A 17,114-nucleotide genomic window follows, 5' to 3' on the forward strand; every position below is an offset into this window, starting at 1 on the left:
TTCCCCGTTCAAATATGAGTCCCTGCTGTAGATACATTCAGGGTGCTCATCATTTCTGACTAAATTCAATAAATGCAAAATAATTATCAAATTCCCTTCAAACAGCCACAGTATTAGAGGAGTGAAGGCTTCCCTCCACTGTGCTGCTGGTTTTGCCAAAAGTGAGCCAAGCATGCTAACTAGTGGTTACAGGTCACACTGCTGGCAAGAGCTGTGCATTAATCCTTCTGTCTGCCTGTCTGTTGGATTGGCAGCAGCTGAAGGGCATTTTGAACTGGGTACTTCGAACGATAAAGCATGGTTATATAATTCAATTCAGGCAAACTACACAGTTCAGTGGGGGAGAAAGACATTTCTGTTTGGGAAGCCCCGTTTTTCTTTCAGGAAATTAATTATCTCTTAGAAAAAGGGGCCCGAAAAAATAAGGCGGCTTGCTTCCAATTCTGGATTTGAGACGCTTGAATTCCAAACTAATGAAATGTCAGTTCAGAATGCTGACAGATGCAAATAATCTCACTAGTGCAGCCGGGGGACTGTTTTGTGACAATAGATTTGAAGGACGCTTATTTCCATATTCAGATTGCGCTGAAGCACGGGTGCTTTCTCAGATACGCTTTCAAGGGCAAAGCGTATCAATTTAGTTCCTTCCATTCGGACTATCTCGATGCTAGCCCACTCAGAGACTTTGGCTGCCAACCATCGAGATGCCCTTTGAGCAATCTATGGCTCTGTGTAAATCTAGACAAGTGTGACCTGTTGCCAAGGCAACATACTCTGTTTCTAGGGGTGGTGCTAGATTTGGGGGCAATGCAGGCACATCTGTCTCCAGTTCATGTTCTGTCATTCCGCCGGTGTCTAGTGATGTTCAGAGGGGATGCATTCTCCCTGCGAGAAAATTTCACATGCTTTTGGTGCTCATGATCATGGCTTCCGCTGTCATTCCCCTGGGCATGTTGCATGCGAGACCTTTTCACTACTGGATGAAGTCCATTTGTGGACTGACACATGCGTTCCATCTCTTCAAAGTGACACATGGGTGTTACCGAATTCTCTCACCATGGAAATGGAAGAGCCTTCTAATGTTGGGCGTACTGTTGGGACAGGTGTGTCGCTGCAAAGTTGTATCGGCAGACCTCCTCCATGGGTTGGGATGCTGTTTATGAGGGTCGTCCAGTCTGCAGGGTTTGGACGAACCAGCGGCAATATTGGCACATAAACTGGAGATGTTCATGTGCTGTTGAAGTTAAAGTTTTTCCTCCTGGAGATTAAGGGAAGTCATGTCCTTATCCTGTCAGACCACATGACAGCATTCTTCTGTGGGCATGGGGCAATGTGCCTGGCTGGTGGCATTGGAGTAATTTAAAAGGGTTGGCAATTTGCATGCCCTGTCGATTAATTCCTTATGTATGGATTTTCATCAGGGTGTTCAAGGGTGGCGTTAAGACCTCGCTTGGGCTATTTGCCCACAGTCATTTATACATAATTTAGCTATCAGACTATTCATTTTCAGGTTTTCTATCCTCCCCCATTTGAGTTGGAGGAGCATGAAAGATTGCATATGCTTTGCCCAGTTCGGGGGCTGTGAGTTTATGTTGACCGTTTTATCCAGCCGCAACATTGGTGTTTCGGAGACCAAGCAAAGACTGTCTCATTGGCAATTTCAATTGCTTACCTCCAGGTATTCAAGCTCATTCTACGAGGAGAATGGCATCTTTGTGAGCTTTGGCTAGAGGTACGTCATTGTATGGTGGCAGAATGGTCCTCTTCACATAAATTTGTTAGATTTTATAATTCTGATGAGGGTTTGACTCCTGCTTCAACAACAGCTCAATTTAGCTCTAGCACACTTTTGTGCCCCTATATGCTTGTCACATGGATGTAGACAGTTGGCAGCTATTGTTCACATGGCTTGAATGTATGTCGTTCCCAGTGTGTTTATGCAGCTCACGTTCCTATGAAAGGGAACATCTCCGTTACATGATGCGTAGCCCTGCTTCCCTGAGTGGAAACGAGATGCTGCGTAAACTGGCCATACTCTCTAGCAGCTGCATAGGCTCGTGCCTTCATGCAGAAAATCTGACTCGATGGCGTGAAACCAGCGCCTTTATTGACCCATAACGTAGCTCCCTAGGGGTGTCGCTTAAGTGCCATCGGCCAATAAATTGGCATGATTTTATAAGGGCTTCAGACCATGTGACACTCAGGGTGTCTCTCAATGTGATTACGCAGCGTCTCATTCCCACTCAGGGAACCAGGGTTACGCTTCATGTAACCGAGACATTTTCTATTTTATATATTTGATTAACCAGACTTATTCAGCAAGCCTAAGAAGTTGTTATTTGTCCTCTTGAATCATTGTGCATTGGATTTTTTTGTTTTTTTGGTAGCTATTATTCTTTATCTTTGATCTTTTTATTGGTCTTTTTGCCTCTTTATTGGATGGTATAGTGAAGAGGAGACAGGAAATTATTGGGAAAAGGGGGCAAAATGGAATATATATACTGTATATAGCTGTTAACAAACCTGTGTAACACGCATGTCACGACTCTTATCACACATTTGTTCTTTATTTATGTTACATACATCTGGGTAACAGTATGCTTTTACCAGAGTGGTGAAAGTTGTTCGATCTTGGCTGGTAAATGGTTGAAACCCTGGTAGTGGCATTCCTTCAGTTTCTGCAAAAACAATTCACTGGACAAATGGGCCATTCAAACTGAATGTATTCTTTAATTAAATAAAGCTAGATGTAGCGCAACCTGTCTTGAGATGCATTTTTAGAAGTTTAAGTTATTTTTACCTGACACAAGGACTTAAAAATGTGCTGCTAATGTGTAAGATGCTAGGAAAAACAAAAAAGTAATAAATCGGTCTAGTGTATGTTTACATCGAAAAAGCTATTCAGAATGAGCTTCAGAACTTCCCTGTACTGTGGCAATAAAATACAAATGTAAAGCCTTTTTCATATATGTCTTACTTTCCTTTTCTCCAGCTCCATGCGGTGGAAACTTGAAGGCCTCTAATGGCATCATTCTATCCCCGGGCTGGCCTGAGCTTTATAAAGAGGCCCTCAATTGTGAGTGGATAATCGAGGCCCTACCTGGATATCCTATCAAGATCATCTTTGACAAGTGCGTACAGTTTTTTCCCCTCCTTTTCTCACATTCATGAACATCACTCTCATGTTGCTCTGCATAAGTTTCTCTCTTTAATTGTTCCCTCTTATCTTGCATTCTTATGTTTTCATTCTATTTGATGTAAAATCATTATCGTCATATCATAAATAGGTCATGGGCGCACTGTAGCTGTTAAGCATAGACTTTGAGTGAGAGGATCAGGTTAATCATACTCCTATAGTGATTATCAGATGGCTTCTTCAGCAAACTAGGGGTTCAATCTGAATTCATATTAGCATCTCTCACCTCTATAATGGTTTTATACATGAATCCCTTTCACATGATGTTCCCCATAAAAGATGGATGCAACAAAAATGTTTTTAGCTCTTTGATTTTATGTAGAGTCAATAAAACATACCGTTCCGCTCTGTTTAGCTGGCTCATCTCTAAAATGGCACATTTTATTCATAACAGTTTGATTAACACAAAAGGAGCAGACTAACAGGCCTGGCGGGCACAATGAAGCTAGACAGATTGATGGAGTCATATCCACTGATCTGCCTGCAATGTAACTGCTGTGCGTTCAATATAGCTCTTCTTCCACTGTGGCTTCCTGCTCTTGCTTTTACTGAGGCCTGGGCTGCAGGGGTGCCTGATGTTCCTACATCTATGTTTGTTTATGAATGTATGTTTGTTCTAGCCATTGTTATTTATTTATCTGAAGAAAAGTTTAAAAGCTGAGGCTGGCAGGTAAGCTGATGGGCACCGTCAGACTGTGAGTACAGAAAGCAGCAGAGCTTTAATGGGCTGCAACTGCAGGAAACTCAAATAACACATATTGCTTTTGAGCAGACATTGCTTTCAGTTAAATGATGTAGTGTTCCTTATGCTCACTGTAAATATGTGGTATCCTGGAGGAACACTAAAGTATACGACCCAAGCTGCCTCTCTGTCTACTGCCTACCAGTGTTGGGAAGTAACTTAACTACAAGTAGTGACACTACTAGCTTATCTGCATTGTTCTGTATTGTGAGAGTAGTACAACTATTTTCAAAATAGTATAGCTTTTCCAGTAATAACCTACTGGAAAACTATTTTCATTGGGTGGTGGTGTAGTGCAACAAAGTGGCATATCCCTGACTCATTGTACAGTAATGCACACACAGCTTTGCAGCCAAGCAAGATGAGGCAAATATCAAACATGCTCTACAAAAGGTTCCTCTGCCTTGTATGTTGCACTTGGTAGTCATATTTATTCTAGTGAATTGTTGTTGCTGTTTTTTTGCTTTTTTTTTATGTAAATGAATGGATTCAAAACAATAATTACTTAGTCAGGTCTTTGCGTAGAAATCCCTGCACAGCATTTTAGGTCTTAAGATTTATCGGAATATTTAATTAAATTCTATGGGACATTAATATGTTTTCGACACAGTTATTTAAATTAGGGTGTTTTCTGTGTTTGCATTTATATATATATATATATATATAACAAAATGTATGCTCAGGTCATGGCCTCCACCACCGTATTCTCCCCAGTCGTCGCTCGTGGGAGGACGTGTATGTAAGTATGTAAACATAGAGATGATGTGCAATGGCTAAACCCGTCCATGTAGCGCATGGTCATATAGGGACAATGCCCGACAACCCGGCCTGGCGGCTATGGTAGTATGATGTAGAGCTAACTGTGTTCGGTGTTATCTAGTTACAAAGTAATTGGTTCCTGTAATGTAACTTCTTTTAAGTAAAAAAAAAAAATACTGTAACAGATTACAGTTTGAATTCTTGTCATCAGACTATAGTTACTGGTCATGGTCAAGGAGAAATTTGAGGTGCTGTATGTATGACTTTTGTGTAACAAAGAACAAGGAAGAAATATAGACATTATTTTGAATTTGTTGGGCTAGTATGAATCATGTCATTCTCTCACATTAGATATTAGCATACATTTTATATATAGGGGCAGCTGTGGCTCAGTCAGTAGAGCGGGTCGGCCACTAATCGCAGGGTTGGTGGTTCGAATCCAGGCCCACATGTCTCCACATGCCGAAGTGTCCTTGGGCAAGACACTGCAAGGCACTAAAGCGCATTGAATACCGTTAAGGCTTAAAAAGGTACTATATAAATGCAGACCATTTATATGTTATATTTAGATAAATGTTCACAGAAATGTTGATAAAACATATGTCCACATATATCACACTGGTTTTGCTGTAGTTAGTTTGATTGTATATTTTGAAATGTAAAAGAATGTCTAAATTTTATTAAAAAAAAATTCATTGCATATTGATTAATAACTTTAATATTTGTCAGTTAGCATGCCAAAAATATAAATATTTTTACATGTATGAACAGTTAAGAACCTGTTAATGACTTAAAATATAGTTTTAGATGAAAACCATTGAGTTCTGAATTATTTATAAGCTTGAATTCCACCGGGTCAAAATTGACCCACGGATGCTAAAGGTGTATGCAGATTCTGAATGCAATATGAGGGTTAAAAGTTAATGAATTAGTAATGTAATTACTTTTGAAACTAAATAAATAGTAAAGTAATCTGATTAAATGTTTTTGAGAAATAATTTGTGGTTTGTAGTGGATTACTAATTTTAAGTACTTACCCAACACTGGTAACGTCTTTTCCAAAAGGGTAGCTTGACTGACTTAATTATGAGTAGCAAGTAGATTTACAAGCTATAGATTCAAATTAACTTTCCTAACACTACTGCCTTTTAAGACATCATCCTAACCATCATCGAACCTCATAAGTGACCGATTTTGAAAGCTTTACATAGGTAGCAACTCTGGAGACTTGATATGCAATTGATTTCAATAGTTTGATGCCTGCATATTGCTAAGATAATGACATGATGCTCTTAATGAGCATTACAAATACATAGCTGACACACGCTTATTTATAATAGAAATGTATCTCACTTATTGTCCATAATGGATTGTTCATCATGGGATTGGCTTCTTCGTGAAGGATACTTGCAATTTGATTTAGAAGGGAGCATAAGATGCCTGCCTTCACGATGGAAGCATGCCTATGATGCCTTTCAATTTTGCATCTGTAGGCAGATCACAGACTATACTTTACTGTGAAGCTGCCATGCTGAAGTATAGCAACTTTTTTTTTGTGCCACAGATTCCGGACTGAGGTTAACTATGATATTCTTGAGGTACGGGATGGCCGATTTCCTTCTTCGCCTTTGATTGGCAGTTATCAGGGCACACAAGTTCCGCAGTTCCTCATCAGTACCTCCAACTTCCTGTACCTGCTCTTCACCACCGACAAGAGCCACTCCGACATCGGCTTCCGCATTCGATATGAGAGTATGTGTCTGTACTGTTTACTATGATTATTAAATTGATCATTGTTTGTATATATATATATATATATAAACTCATTGCAATAACTACTATCTTTAATGGATTTGTCTTTATCAGTGTTGTTTGCTGCTAACCCTAAGTATTAAAATGTACTGTAGCACATCTCATTCCACACCATTTGTCTATGGACATGAATGATACCTTGAATCATGTGGTTTAACAAGGAGAGGTGTGTGGTATTACTATGCTAAGCAATCAGGCCTACTTCCATGATTTTCACCTGATGGATGATAAAACAGCCCAAAAAAAATTATAGTTTTAATAATTTTTAATTGTTCTGCCAACATTCATTGGCCCCATCACTATAAAAATGTACATTTAAAAAATATATATATATATACATATATATACACATACTAACAATGATAAATAAAAATCTAATAATGTATCATTACAGTTCCACAATGTTATTCAATAGTTTTGAATTATACCACTTGGATGGAGAGCACAGTTGAAAGAACCTCACAAAAATCTATGAATTACATCTATCAAACTAAAACATGTGACAAGTGTAATTTCAATTCATGCTATTTCATGGATTTTTGTTGAAGCATGCTTGTTACACAAAGTTGGTATTATCTCCTATCCAACGCATTTCACGGCTGTAATTAAAAGGACCTGATAGCACTGATACCTGGGCCTACTAGCAGCTCTCTAAACGAAAGGAGGTATGAAGGCATCATTATAATTAATAGCCACATGCTCTATTACTATGCAGTGATTCTAATCAGATGCTGTAATTATGATATAATAGGATGGTGATTGTTTTTAGATAATTTCTGTGATAAGTTTCATGCTGTGAAACATGCATCATAGAATGTTCACACACATACATACTCGCAGGACCACAGAATTATCTCTGTCACAGTGTTGAACTGATAAAATAGCTTTTTCTTCTTGTTTCTGTATAAATCTTAGTTCCCTGTCTGTCACTCACAGAAATATGGAGTCAGTTGACAATGCCTTAAGAACCATTTATCCTTCTTTGAGTCGAAGTGAAGAGAAACCTGATTGTCGGGGTATAGTTGCCATACCAGATTAAAGATTATAATCATTGATTTGTTAGTTGGAACGCCCTGAGCGTTCGCGGCTGGATGATTGTTTCTGGGCTCAGAGCGTGACTCACGGCCGTGCCCCACCCCAGTGCCTTTCTTCCTGGAAGTGCACGAGGAGCTTGTGAATTCGTGGAAGGCACTTTTCCCCACCCGTACACTCTACCCTAGGGGGCCAAGGGATATGTCGAGCTTCCCCAGGTCGAGGGTGCCATGGCGGTGCACCCGTGCCTGCAGGGCGCAACCACCTGGAGGAACTGGCCAAGGCTCCCTTCCAAGTCATGTAAGTTTTCTTCGTCATTAGTGGCGAAGGTTTACAATGGGACAGGTCACCTCCACCCTGCACTCCATGGCCATCATGCAGGTTCAAAAGGCTAAGGCCCTTAAAGACCTGCACGATGGTAGGACCGACCCAGGGCTCATGCTGGAACTGCATGCCTTGGGTCGGACGATGTCCACTTTGGTGGTCCAAGAGCGACACCTGTGACTCAACCTTATGGAGATGCGTGACGCCGAGAAGGTCTGCATTCACTCTCTACGGTGAAGAAGCAGATGGAGGCCATTAATCCCACTTGGCCACCTACTTCCCCGTCTGTATGCCCATGTGAGGTATTCTCCACATGTTAACCTCCCTCGGGTTGGATGTGGTCTCCGTAGTGCTCTCCCTCCTGGAGAGGGAAGAGCACTTCCCCAGCGCTTTTCCAGAAGGTGCTCGGTGGGAAATTACTTCATACAAAAATAAGGAAATGCCACCACCTGTAGCCTCCTCAGGTAAGTGCCTCCTACCACCTTTAACAGGACCAGGGAGATGCCGTACCTAACTCGCTGGAAGGTGACGATGTGATCGAGCACTCGCTGTGAGGCATAGAGCAGCTTGTATTTGTCCGCTCCTCTGTACCTCGTGACATGGCTCAGCCCCTAGAGTCACTCTGTCAACACAACGTCAAGTGAGTGACAGACAGGAAACGTCTTGGTTACTGATGTAACCTCTGTTCCCTGGTGGAGGAAACGAGATGTTGTGTCCCTCCTGCCGCGGTGCTGAACCGACCGCTGATATTTCCGGGACACTCTCTCGGCTCCTCAGCACAAATCTGAATGAGTGGTGCATGCCATCTCCGTTTATACCCATATGTCCAGGCTAGAGAGCGGCATGCAAACTCAACTCGCCAATTTTCATTGGCCTTTTCACTGGCCTTTTCCCTTTCTGAGCGAACTCCTAGTGTCACTATATCATGTACGTGTGTATGTATGTGTGTGTGTGTGTGTGTGTGTGTGTGTGTGTGTGTTAAAGAAATACCTCTGTCTTTGTATCTTCTCCTAATAAAGGTGTGATTAAATTTGCTGAACTTTAGATAGTTCACCAAAAAATGAACATTTTAATAATTTACTCACCCACATGTAGTTCAAAACCTGGATGACTTCTTCCAGGTAATGTAAAATGATATGTTAGGCTTAATGCTAGGACAGACTCAGTCACCATTCGCTTACATTGCATCTTTTTTTCCAAACAATAAAAGTGAATGGTGACTGAATGGAATCTTTCTGAAATTCTGCTCCTTTTTTGGAAGAAAGACAGTCTTACAGGTTTTGAACAAGTAAAGGGTGAGTAATTTACATTATTTTTGTCGAAGTAACCCTTTAACTGCAGTAGTATTTCAGATTTTTTTCCTGAGAGCAAGTTTCTAGTACATTACATAATAAACAATATTGAATAATACAATACTGAATACATTTTGGCCAGGAAAAGCTTCCTGTCATTGGTGAAATATCATGGGTTGTTCTATGATAATATTTTTTGTACTTTCTCCTCAAGCGTTGCAGCTGCAGTCGGACCACTGTGTTGATCCTGGAATCCCAGTCAACGGTCAGCGCCACGGCAATGATTTCTATGTGGGTGCACTGGTGACGTTCAGTTGTGAAGCAGGATACACCCTCAGTGACACCGAGCCCCTTGAGTGTGAACCCAACTTCCAGTGGAGTCGGCCCCTCCCCAGCTGTGATGGTACAGTCCACTCTTAACTTTTAAAATGGTTACTGCCAAACAAAAGGACACATTAGGGACAGGTCATTTATTCAAGCAGCAAAATCGCTCCCAGACCAGAAGGCCCTTTACAGATTGAAGCTACTCTTTCTGCTCCCTTCTCCTATTCCGCCAGGCTTTTGTATTTAAGGCCATTATTGATTTTCCCTCTTGGGTAATGATAGGAATAATTTGCCTCCATATGTTGATGTCCTTTCTGAAGGGCACTTCCTGTAAATTTTGTTTTAGGAGATTGTGAAAGCTGGGCTCCTCAGTGTTTTAACAATTAGCCTTTATCTTTCTCTCCCTCCATCTCATTCTCTCTCTCCTTTCCTTTAGCACTTTGTGGAGGGTTTATTCTGGGGAACAGTGGAACAATTTTGTCCCCTGGATTTCCTGATTTCTACCCTCATAACCTCAACTGTACCTGGATGATTGAGACTTCACATGGTAAAGGTGAGATACATTTTTGTTGCTTTTTCTTTCTTTATCTGCTTGTATGGTTGGGTGGTATGACCAAAATCTTTATATCACGGTAATGGTATACAGTATATTACAATAAAGTTATTTTTGGCTGGTAATTTAATTAGAATATATCTCCATGTGATATACAGTGGATATAACAAGTCTAATCAACCCTGTTAAAATGCCAGGTTCTTGTGATGTAAAAGAATGAGACAAAGATAAATCATGTCAGAACTTTTTCCACCTTTAACGTGAACAATTCAATTGAAAAACAAACTGAAATCTTTGAGGGAAAAAAAAATAATAATTTAAAAAAAATCACAATAACCTGGTTGCATAAGTGTGCACACCCTTAAACTAATACTTTGTTGAAGCACCTTTTGATTTTATTACAGCACTCAGTCTTTTTGGATAAGAGTCCAATAGCATAGCACATCTTGACGTGGCAATATTTGCCCACTCTTCTTTGCAAAAGCGCTCCAAATCTGTCAGATTGCGAGGACATCTCCTGTGCACAGCCCTCTTCAGATCACCCCACAGATGTTCAATTGGTTTCAGGTCTGGGCTCTGGCTGGGCCATTCCAAAACGTTAATCTTCTTCTGGTGAAGCCATGCTTTTGTGGATTTGGATGTGTGCTTTGGGTCATTGTCATGCTGAAAGGTGAACTGCCTCTTCATCTTCAGCTTTCTAACTGACGCCTGTAGGTTTTGTGCCAAAATTGCCTGGTATTTGGAACTGTTCATAATTCCCTCCAACCTGACTAAGGCCCGGTTCCAGCTGAAGAAAAACAGCCCCAAAGCATGATGCTGCCACCACCATGCTTCACTGTGGGTATGGTGTTCTTTGGTTGATGTGCAGTGTCGTTTTTGTGCCAAACATACCTTTTTGGAATTATGGCCAAAAAGTTCAACCTTGGTTTCATCAGACCATAACACATTTTCCCACGTGCTTTTGGGAGACTTGATGTTTGTTTTTGCAAACTTCAGCCGGGCTTGGATGTTTTTCCGTCTTGTCACCCTACCCCATAGCCCATTCACATGAAGAATACGGGAGATTGTTGTCACATGTACCACACAGCCAGTACTTGCCAGAAATTCCTGCAGTTCCTTTAATGTTGCTGTAGGCCTCTTGGAAGCCTCCCTGACCAGCTGTCTTTTCGTCTTTTCATCAATTTTGGAGGGACGTCCAGTTCTTGGTAATGTCTCTGTTGTGCCATATTTTCTCCACTTGATGATGACTGTCTTCACTGTGTTCCATGGTATATCTAATGCTTTGGAAATTATTTCGTACCCTTCTCCTGACTGATATCTTTCAACAAAGAGATCCCTCTGATGCTTTGGAAGCTCTCTGCGGTCCATGGCTTTTGCTCTGAGACGCAACTAAGGAAAATCCTACTAGAACAGCTGAACTTTATTTGTGATTAATCAGAGTCACTTTAAATGATGGCAGCTGTGTAATGACTTCTATTTAACATGAGTTTGAATGTGATTGGTTAATTCTGAACACAGCCACATAAGGGTGTGTACACTTATGCAACCAGGTTATTGTAATGTTTTTCATTTTCATTTTTCCCCCACAAAGATTTCGGTTCATTTTTTCAATTGAATTTTTCACATTAAAAGTGGAAAAAGTTATGACATGATTAATCTTTGTCTCATTCTTTTACATCACAAAAACCTGGCATTTTAACAGGGGTGTGTAGAATTTTTATATCCACTGTATATACCATATACTAAATAACCATGTGGTAATGTATTTTTCTGGAAAATACAGTGAATGAAACACATTACAAATGAAAGGGACTTAACTTTATTTAATTATTTGCTCTTTATATTTTGAACTTGATGGATGCAAACCACAAGTGCATCAACAGCTTCACATTATGTACAGTAACACAAGTTAAATACAAACATTTTTGCTAACATTATATAATATAATTTAAATTATGATTGATATGTCATTACATCAATTGTATTCTAAATAAATGAAGCTCATAAACAACATCAACTCCACTTTATGTTGTGCCTCACAACACCCCTTAATGACAAGTTATTTGTTTGGGAAACTTCTGCTTTGTATTTTTGCATGACTCTTTGTCAGTCTTAAATCAGCAGACATTGAAGTAAATATATTGCAGTATAAACGTTATCTCTACCTGTTGACACATATCTACTGTATGCATACTGGTGTACTGTCATACCTCCCAGCCCTTCTCACTTGGATAGTAGAACATAAAAAAAGAATTGTAGGCTAAGTATATTTGGTGTACATTTTGTTTTCATCCACCTCACAAAAACTCTGAATTCACTTTTTGGGATGATACAAGAGTGATGTGGCTGAAGCTTTCGTGAACTCTTAAACACTTGGTATATACTGTGTATATATTTATATATATATATATATATATATATATATATATATTTTTTTTCTATGTCTCTATATCTGCAGGTGTCCAGTTTACCTTCCACACCTTTCACTTGGAAAGTCCACACGATCACCTTTTAGTCACAGAAAATGGTAGTTTTTCTCAGCCCCTATGGAGACTGACTGGCTCAACACTGCCGCCCCCTCTCAGCGCTGGTCTCTTTGGCAACTACACAGCTCAGATCCGTTTCCTCTCTGACTTCTCTGTTTCCTATGAGGGCTTCAACATAACTTTCTCTGGTAGAGAGACCTGGGCAGCTCTGTCATTTAAATAACATATTTGCAGTGCTAGGGAACCTACTTTGCTTCCTAAGCTACAAGCTACTCATAATTTAAAGGGAAAGAGCACCCAACAATAAAAAAATCTCTCATTATTTACTTACTTTCATGCCATCCCAGATGTTTATGACATTCTTTCTTCTGCTGAACACAAATTTATATTTTTTGAAAAATATATCTAAGCTATGTTGGTCCATACAATGCAAGTGAATGGTGGCCAGATGTTCAAAGCTCAAAAAATCACATAAAAGCATCATAAAAGACATACAGCACATTAAACCACTGGAGACATATGTATGTCTTTTGAAGTGATGCAATCGCTTTGGGAGAAAAATAGATATTTCAATCCCGATATTTCAATTTCAGAATGTGAAATTGAAATTGAAAGTGAAAGTGGAGATTTAGTGTAAAAAATGACTTAAATATTGATCTGTTCCTTACTCACACTTATCATATCGTTTATGAAGACATAGCTGTAACCACTGGAGTAGTATGGATTAGTATGGTTACCATTCACTTGCATTTTATGGAACAAGAGATCTGAAACATTCTGAAAGTTGTTAAAATATAAATGCTGAAAGTTTATTTTCAGCAGAAATAATGTCATTCACATCTTGGATGGCATGAGAGAGAGTGAATGATGAGAAAATATAAATGTTTGGGTTAACGTTTCCTTTAAATACAGTAATGCTAACACTTTAAAATGTAGTTATCTGCTACACTACAAACTACAAATATATATATATATATATATATATATATATATATATATATATATATATATATATATATATATATATATATATTACCTACAATACTTATAGATTTTATTATTTAATTATGGAATTTGAGATTTATTTATCTGGCACACAATGAAGATTGATCTCATTTAGGGAGATAGCATTTAAATAAACAGACATTTAAATCTTAAATATTAAGACATTTCAGCAACATTTTCTGTAAAGCTACTTTGAAATAATGTGTATTGTGAAAAGCTATATAAAAAATAAAAAAAAATGAAAATAATAATAACTTGACTCAGAAATGAGTCGGAAACATAGTCATGAACAGCACCAATGCGATAGTAAGGGCTCAAAGAATCTGTAAGTTGTTTATTTTAACCTGCTCATTTATATGACCTGTAATAAATAACCAATTTACAAAAATTATTTGGACCTCCTAACCCTATATATGAGAAAGATTACTGTTTGTTCAGTTATTACCTACAAAATTGTTTTGACTAAAATAGCATCAATGTAACTTTTAATCACGCTATATTGCTAATATTTGGAAAAAGTAGCTTGTAAATAGAAAAGCTATTTTGAAATTAGCTACTGATCTACTGTCAAGCTACTGGAAAATGTAAGTTGGTAGTGTTACTACTTTTAGTTAGTAAATCAACCAACACTGTATATTTTTAAGTGGAAGGAGCTGTAAAAATTCCACCTATTTCACTTGTGCATCTATAATTCTCCTCAGAATACGATCTGGAGCCTTGTGAAGATCCCGGTGTCCCCCCCTTCAGCACTCGCAAGGGACTGCAGTTTGGGGTGGGGGATGCTCTCATCTTCTCCTGTTTTCCGGGGTACCGTCTAGAGGGGCCAGCGAGGGTTGTGTGTCTAGGGGGGCGTCGGCGGGTGTGGAGTTCCCCTCTGCCAAGGTGTGTTGGTAGGTGGTCACATGCTTTTCATTTTGCATTGGTACACAAGTTATTGACTATAGACTTTCCCTTGTTTTTTGATCACTCTCATACACACTCATATATTCTCTCTCTCACACACACACACACACACTTAAGGGTGAACCAAAACTTCATGGATACAGCAGCTCCAGTTAGGGGTGAGGGTTTATTTTCCAGATTACTGCTGGGTGCCACAGAGGAAGAATGACTCATCATCCGCTAAACAAAGCAAGCACCAACCACAAATTATGTTATTGGAATATGGCTTAATAAGCAATAATATAATGTTATACATCAGCATATAAATATCTTGGAGGCCAGACTTATCCAATTTATTTAGTGTTGGAAAAGCTTGCACTGCTAAATTTGTAATGTAATTGTTAACATTATGATTTTGCCATTCCAGTTGAGGCAAGTAATTAAGTATTATGTATTTTTCTGCTGTAATATCTAGCTTATGCTTGCTTCTTATTTGTTTACAACTCTTGTGGAAGTAGGTCAGCCCATTTCTAAACACGAGTTTGTGATTATTTGTTGCTGTGATGGTATTAAATTTGGCCAACTAAAGAAATAACTTACGGCTCACCCTCACTTGCGCTGAGTTGTTTTGTTTTTTCAAGCGTTGCACAACTATTGCCCACAGAACCCTAAGTATTTTCCTTAAGGATATTATTATTCAAGAGAAAGATTATGCTGTTAGTCCATTAGCAGTGGGTGGTAGTAAACATTTTCAAGTTGATTCCACTTAGAAAGACACCACTAATTTACCTAGTTTAATTATTCTAGCAACGTTTAATGCAAAAATCAGAAACACACACTCCTATATGCCAGCATGAGTCTTAATCAAGGGTTTGAGTTTGTGTTGTTTGTACTAGGTCATTTGTCAGAGGTCATTTGTCTTTTTACCTCCCTTGCATCCAGCTGAATGTGGGTCATCTGTTACTGGGAAACAAGGAGTATTACTCTCTCCTAACTACCCTGGTTACTATGGTAACAACCATGAGTGCATCTACTCCATTCAAACCCAACCCGGAAAAGGGATACAGCTCCGAGCACGGGATTTCCGTCTGGAAGAGGACGATGTGCTCAAGGTGTTTGTGACTTTGCTTGTATTTGTGTTTGCAAGCTTCTCTAATGAATTATGTGCAGCTGTTTATGTTATGTATTGCACAATAATCTTTGTGACGATATGTGTCTGATCATATGTGTGTTTCAGGTGTATGACGGTAGCAGTAACAATGCCCGTTTTCTGGGCGCCTTCACAGGCACAGAGCTAATGGATGTAACTATGAACAGCACCTCCAGCACCATGTGGCTGGAGTTTATAAGTAACAATGACAATACCAGCAAAGGTTTTGAGCTGCACTTTACCAGTAAGTAACACACTACACTAAACCTGACAGATATATTCACATTGTCCTTAATTACATTATTGTTATCAATTAAGTATATGCATAAAGCTGTGATATTGGCCTGAAACTTTTATCTCCAGGTAGATCTTTTTATTTATTTATCTATCTATAAAAATTTCAAATAATACCAATTTTAATAATAATAATAATTTTTTATATATATATATATATATATATATATATATATATATATATATATTTATATATATATTTATTTATTTATTTTTATGTTCCCTAAGGTCCTCTTATAATGTATTTATATATATTTTTTTTTTTAATTATTTAAGTCCACCAAAATAGAGTTTGCACCATAATTAAGTTTTTTGTAAGATTAATTCCCACCCTCATTTTTACACTAATTAAACAGACTATATTTTGCTACTTTTACTTTAAGAAAACGTGAAACGTCTCGACTGCACAAAACGATTTGTTTTGAAATTTGCTGAAAAAATAAAAAAATAAATAACTGTTAAGCTTAAATGATCAGGGACCTTGTTGAAAATAAACTTTAGCCATTCTTTTGGAGTTGTTGGAATCAAACCCTATTATTAATCATATAAAAGCTGAAAATTACAGTATCTTCTACTACTGGTGTTGAGAAATAGTAAGATTTATACTTGTTCTTCATTATTTCACTTTGACTGGATGGGCCAAATTGCTGTACACCAAATAGTCATTGCTGCTTTTCAAATTTTGGAAAGATTTCAGATTGCTTGTTTAAAAAAAACTAATTACATTATGCGACTCCTTTTAAAACATCATAAATACACAGTTGAATATCTTTTGAGAGCCCTAACATTAAAGCTTTTGTTGAACTCATGAGTTGTTCTACATGATTTTACAACAGGGGAGTTTTTGATGGAAACACTCTTTTTTCAGGTTTTGATTTGGTGAAGTGTGAAGACCCAGGTGTGCCTCAGTTTGGTTTTAAGCGGGAGGACAAAGGTCACTTTGCGGGCAGTACAGTATCATACAGCTGTGACCCTGGCTACACTTTAAAGGGTCCGGAGGTGCTGACATGTCTCAGAGGGGAGAGGAGAGCATGGGACAACCCACTCCCGTTCTGTGTCGGTAAGACCATACTGCCTATTCTTACTAATCCACACGGCTGTCCTCTAGAAAGCCAGTTGCATCATGAACATCGAGCAGCTTTTAGACCAAAATTTTACCACATGCTTAATCAAATCAAACAAATTGCTAAACATTTATGCTGCCCTGAAAGTCATAATACAGTTTATTTTCCATCACTGTAAGATAAATATACAGCATCAAAA

The 17,114-nt window shown here is 38.7% G+C and overlaps 1 protein-coding gene across 1 annotated transcript in view; it reads left to right on the top strand.

Annotated features, from left to right (window-relative positions):
* Window positions 1-17,114, top strand: part of LOC127620393 (CUB and sushi domain-containing protein 2-like) — a 441,823-nt gene that overhangs the window by 276,049 nt on the left and 148,660 nt on the right. Inside the window, exons 18-26 of the mRNA XM_052093618.1 lie at window positions 2,993-3,131; window positions 6,262-6,449; window positions 9,372-9,560; window positions 9,918-10,034; window positions 12,493-12,708; window positions 14,227-14,415; window positions 15,350-15,519; window positions 15,645-15,801; window positions 16,720-16,911. Of these exons, the coding sequence (XP_051949578.1) occupies window positions 2,993-3,131; window positions 6,262-6,449; window positions 9,372-9,560; window positions 9,918-10,034; window positions 12,493-12,708; window positions 14,227-14,415; window positions 15,350-15,519; window positions 15,645-15,801; window positions 16,720-16,911 (1,557 nt within the window). The remainder of the gene's footprint in view (window positions 1-2,992; window positions 3,132-6,261; window positions 6,450-9,371; window positions 9,561-9,917; window positions 10,035-12,492; window positions 12,709-14,226; window positions 14,416-15,349; window positions 15,520-15,644; window positions 15,802-16,719; window positions 16,912-17,114) is intronic.

The sequence above is a fragment of the Xyrauchen texanus genome, chromosome 26 (assembly GCF_025860055.1).
Source record: "Xyrauchen texanus isolate HMW12.3.18 chromosome 26, RBS_HiC_50CHRs, whole genome shotgun sequence".
NCBI lineage: Eukaryota > Metazoa > Chordata > Actinopteri > Cypriniformes > Catostomidae > Xyrauchen > Xyrauchen texanus.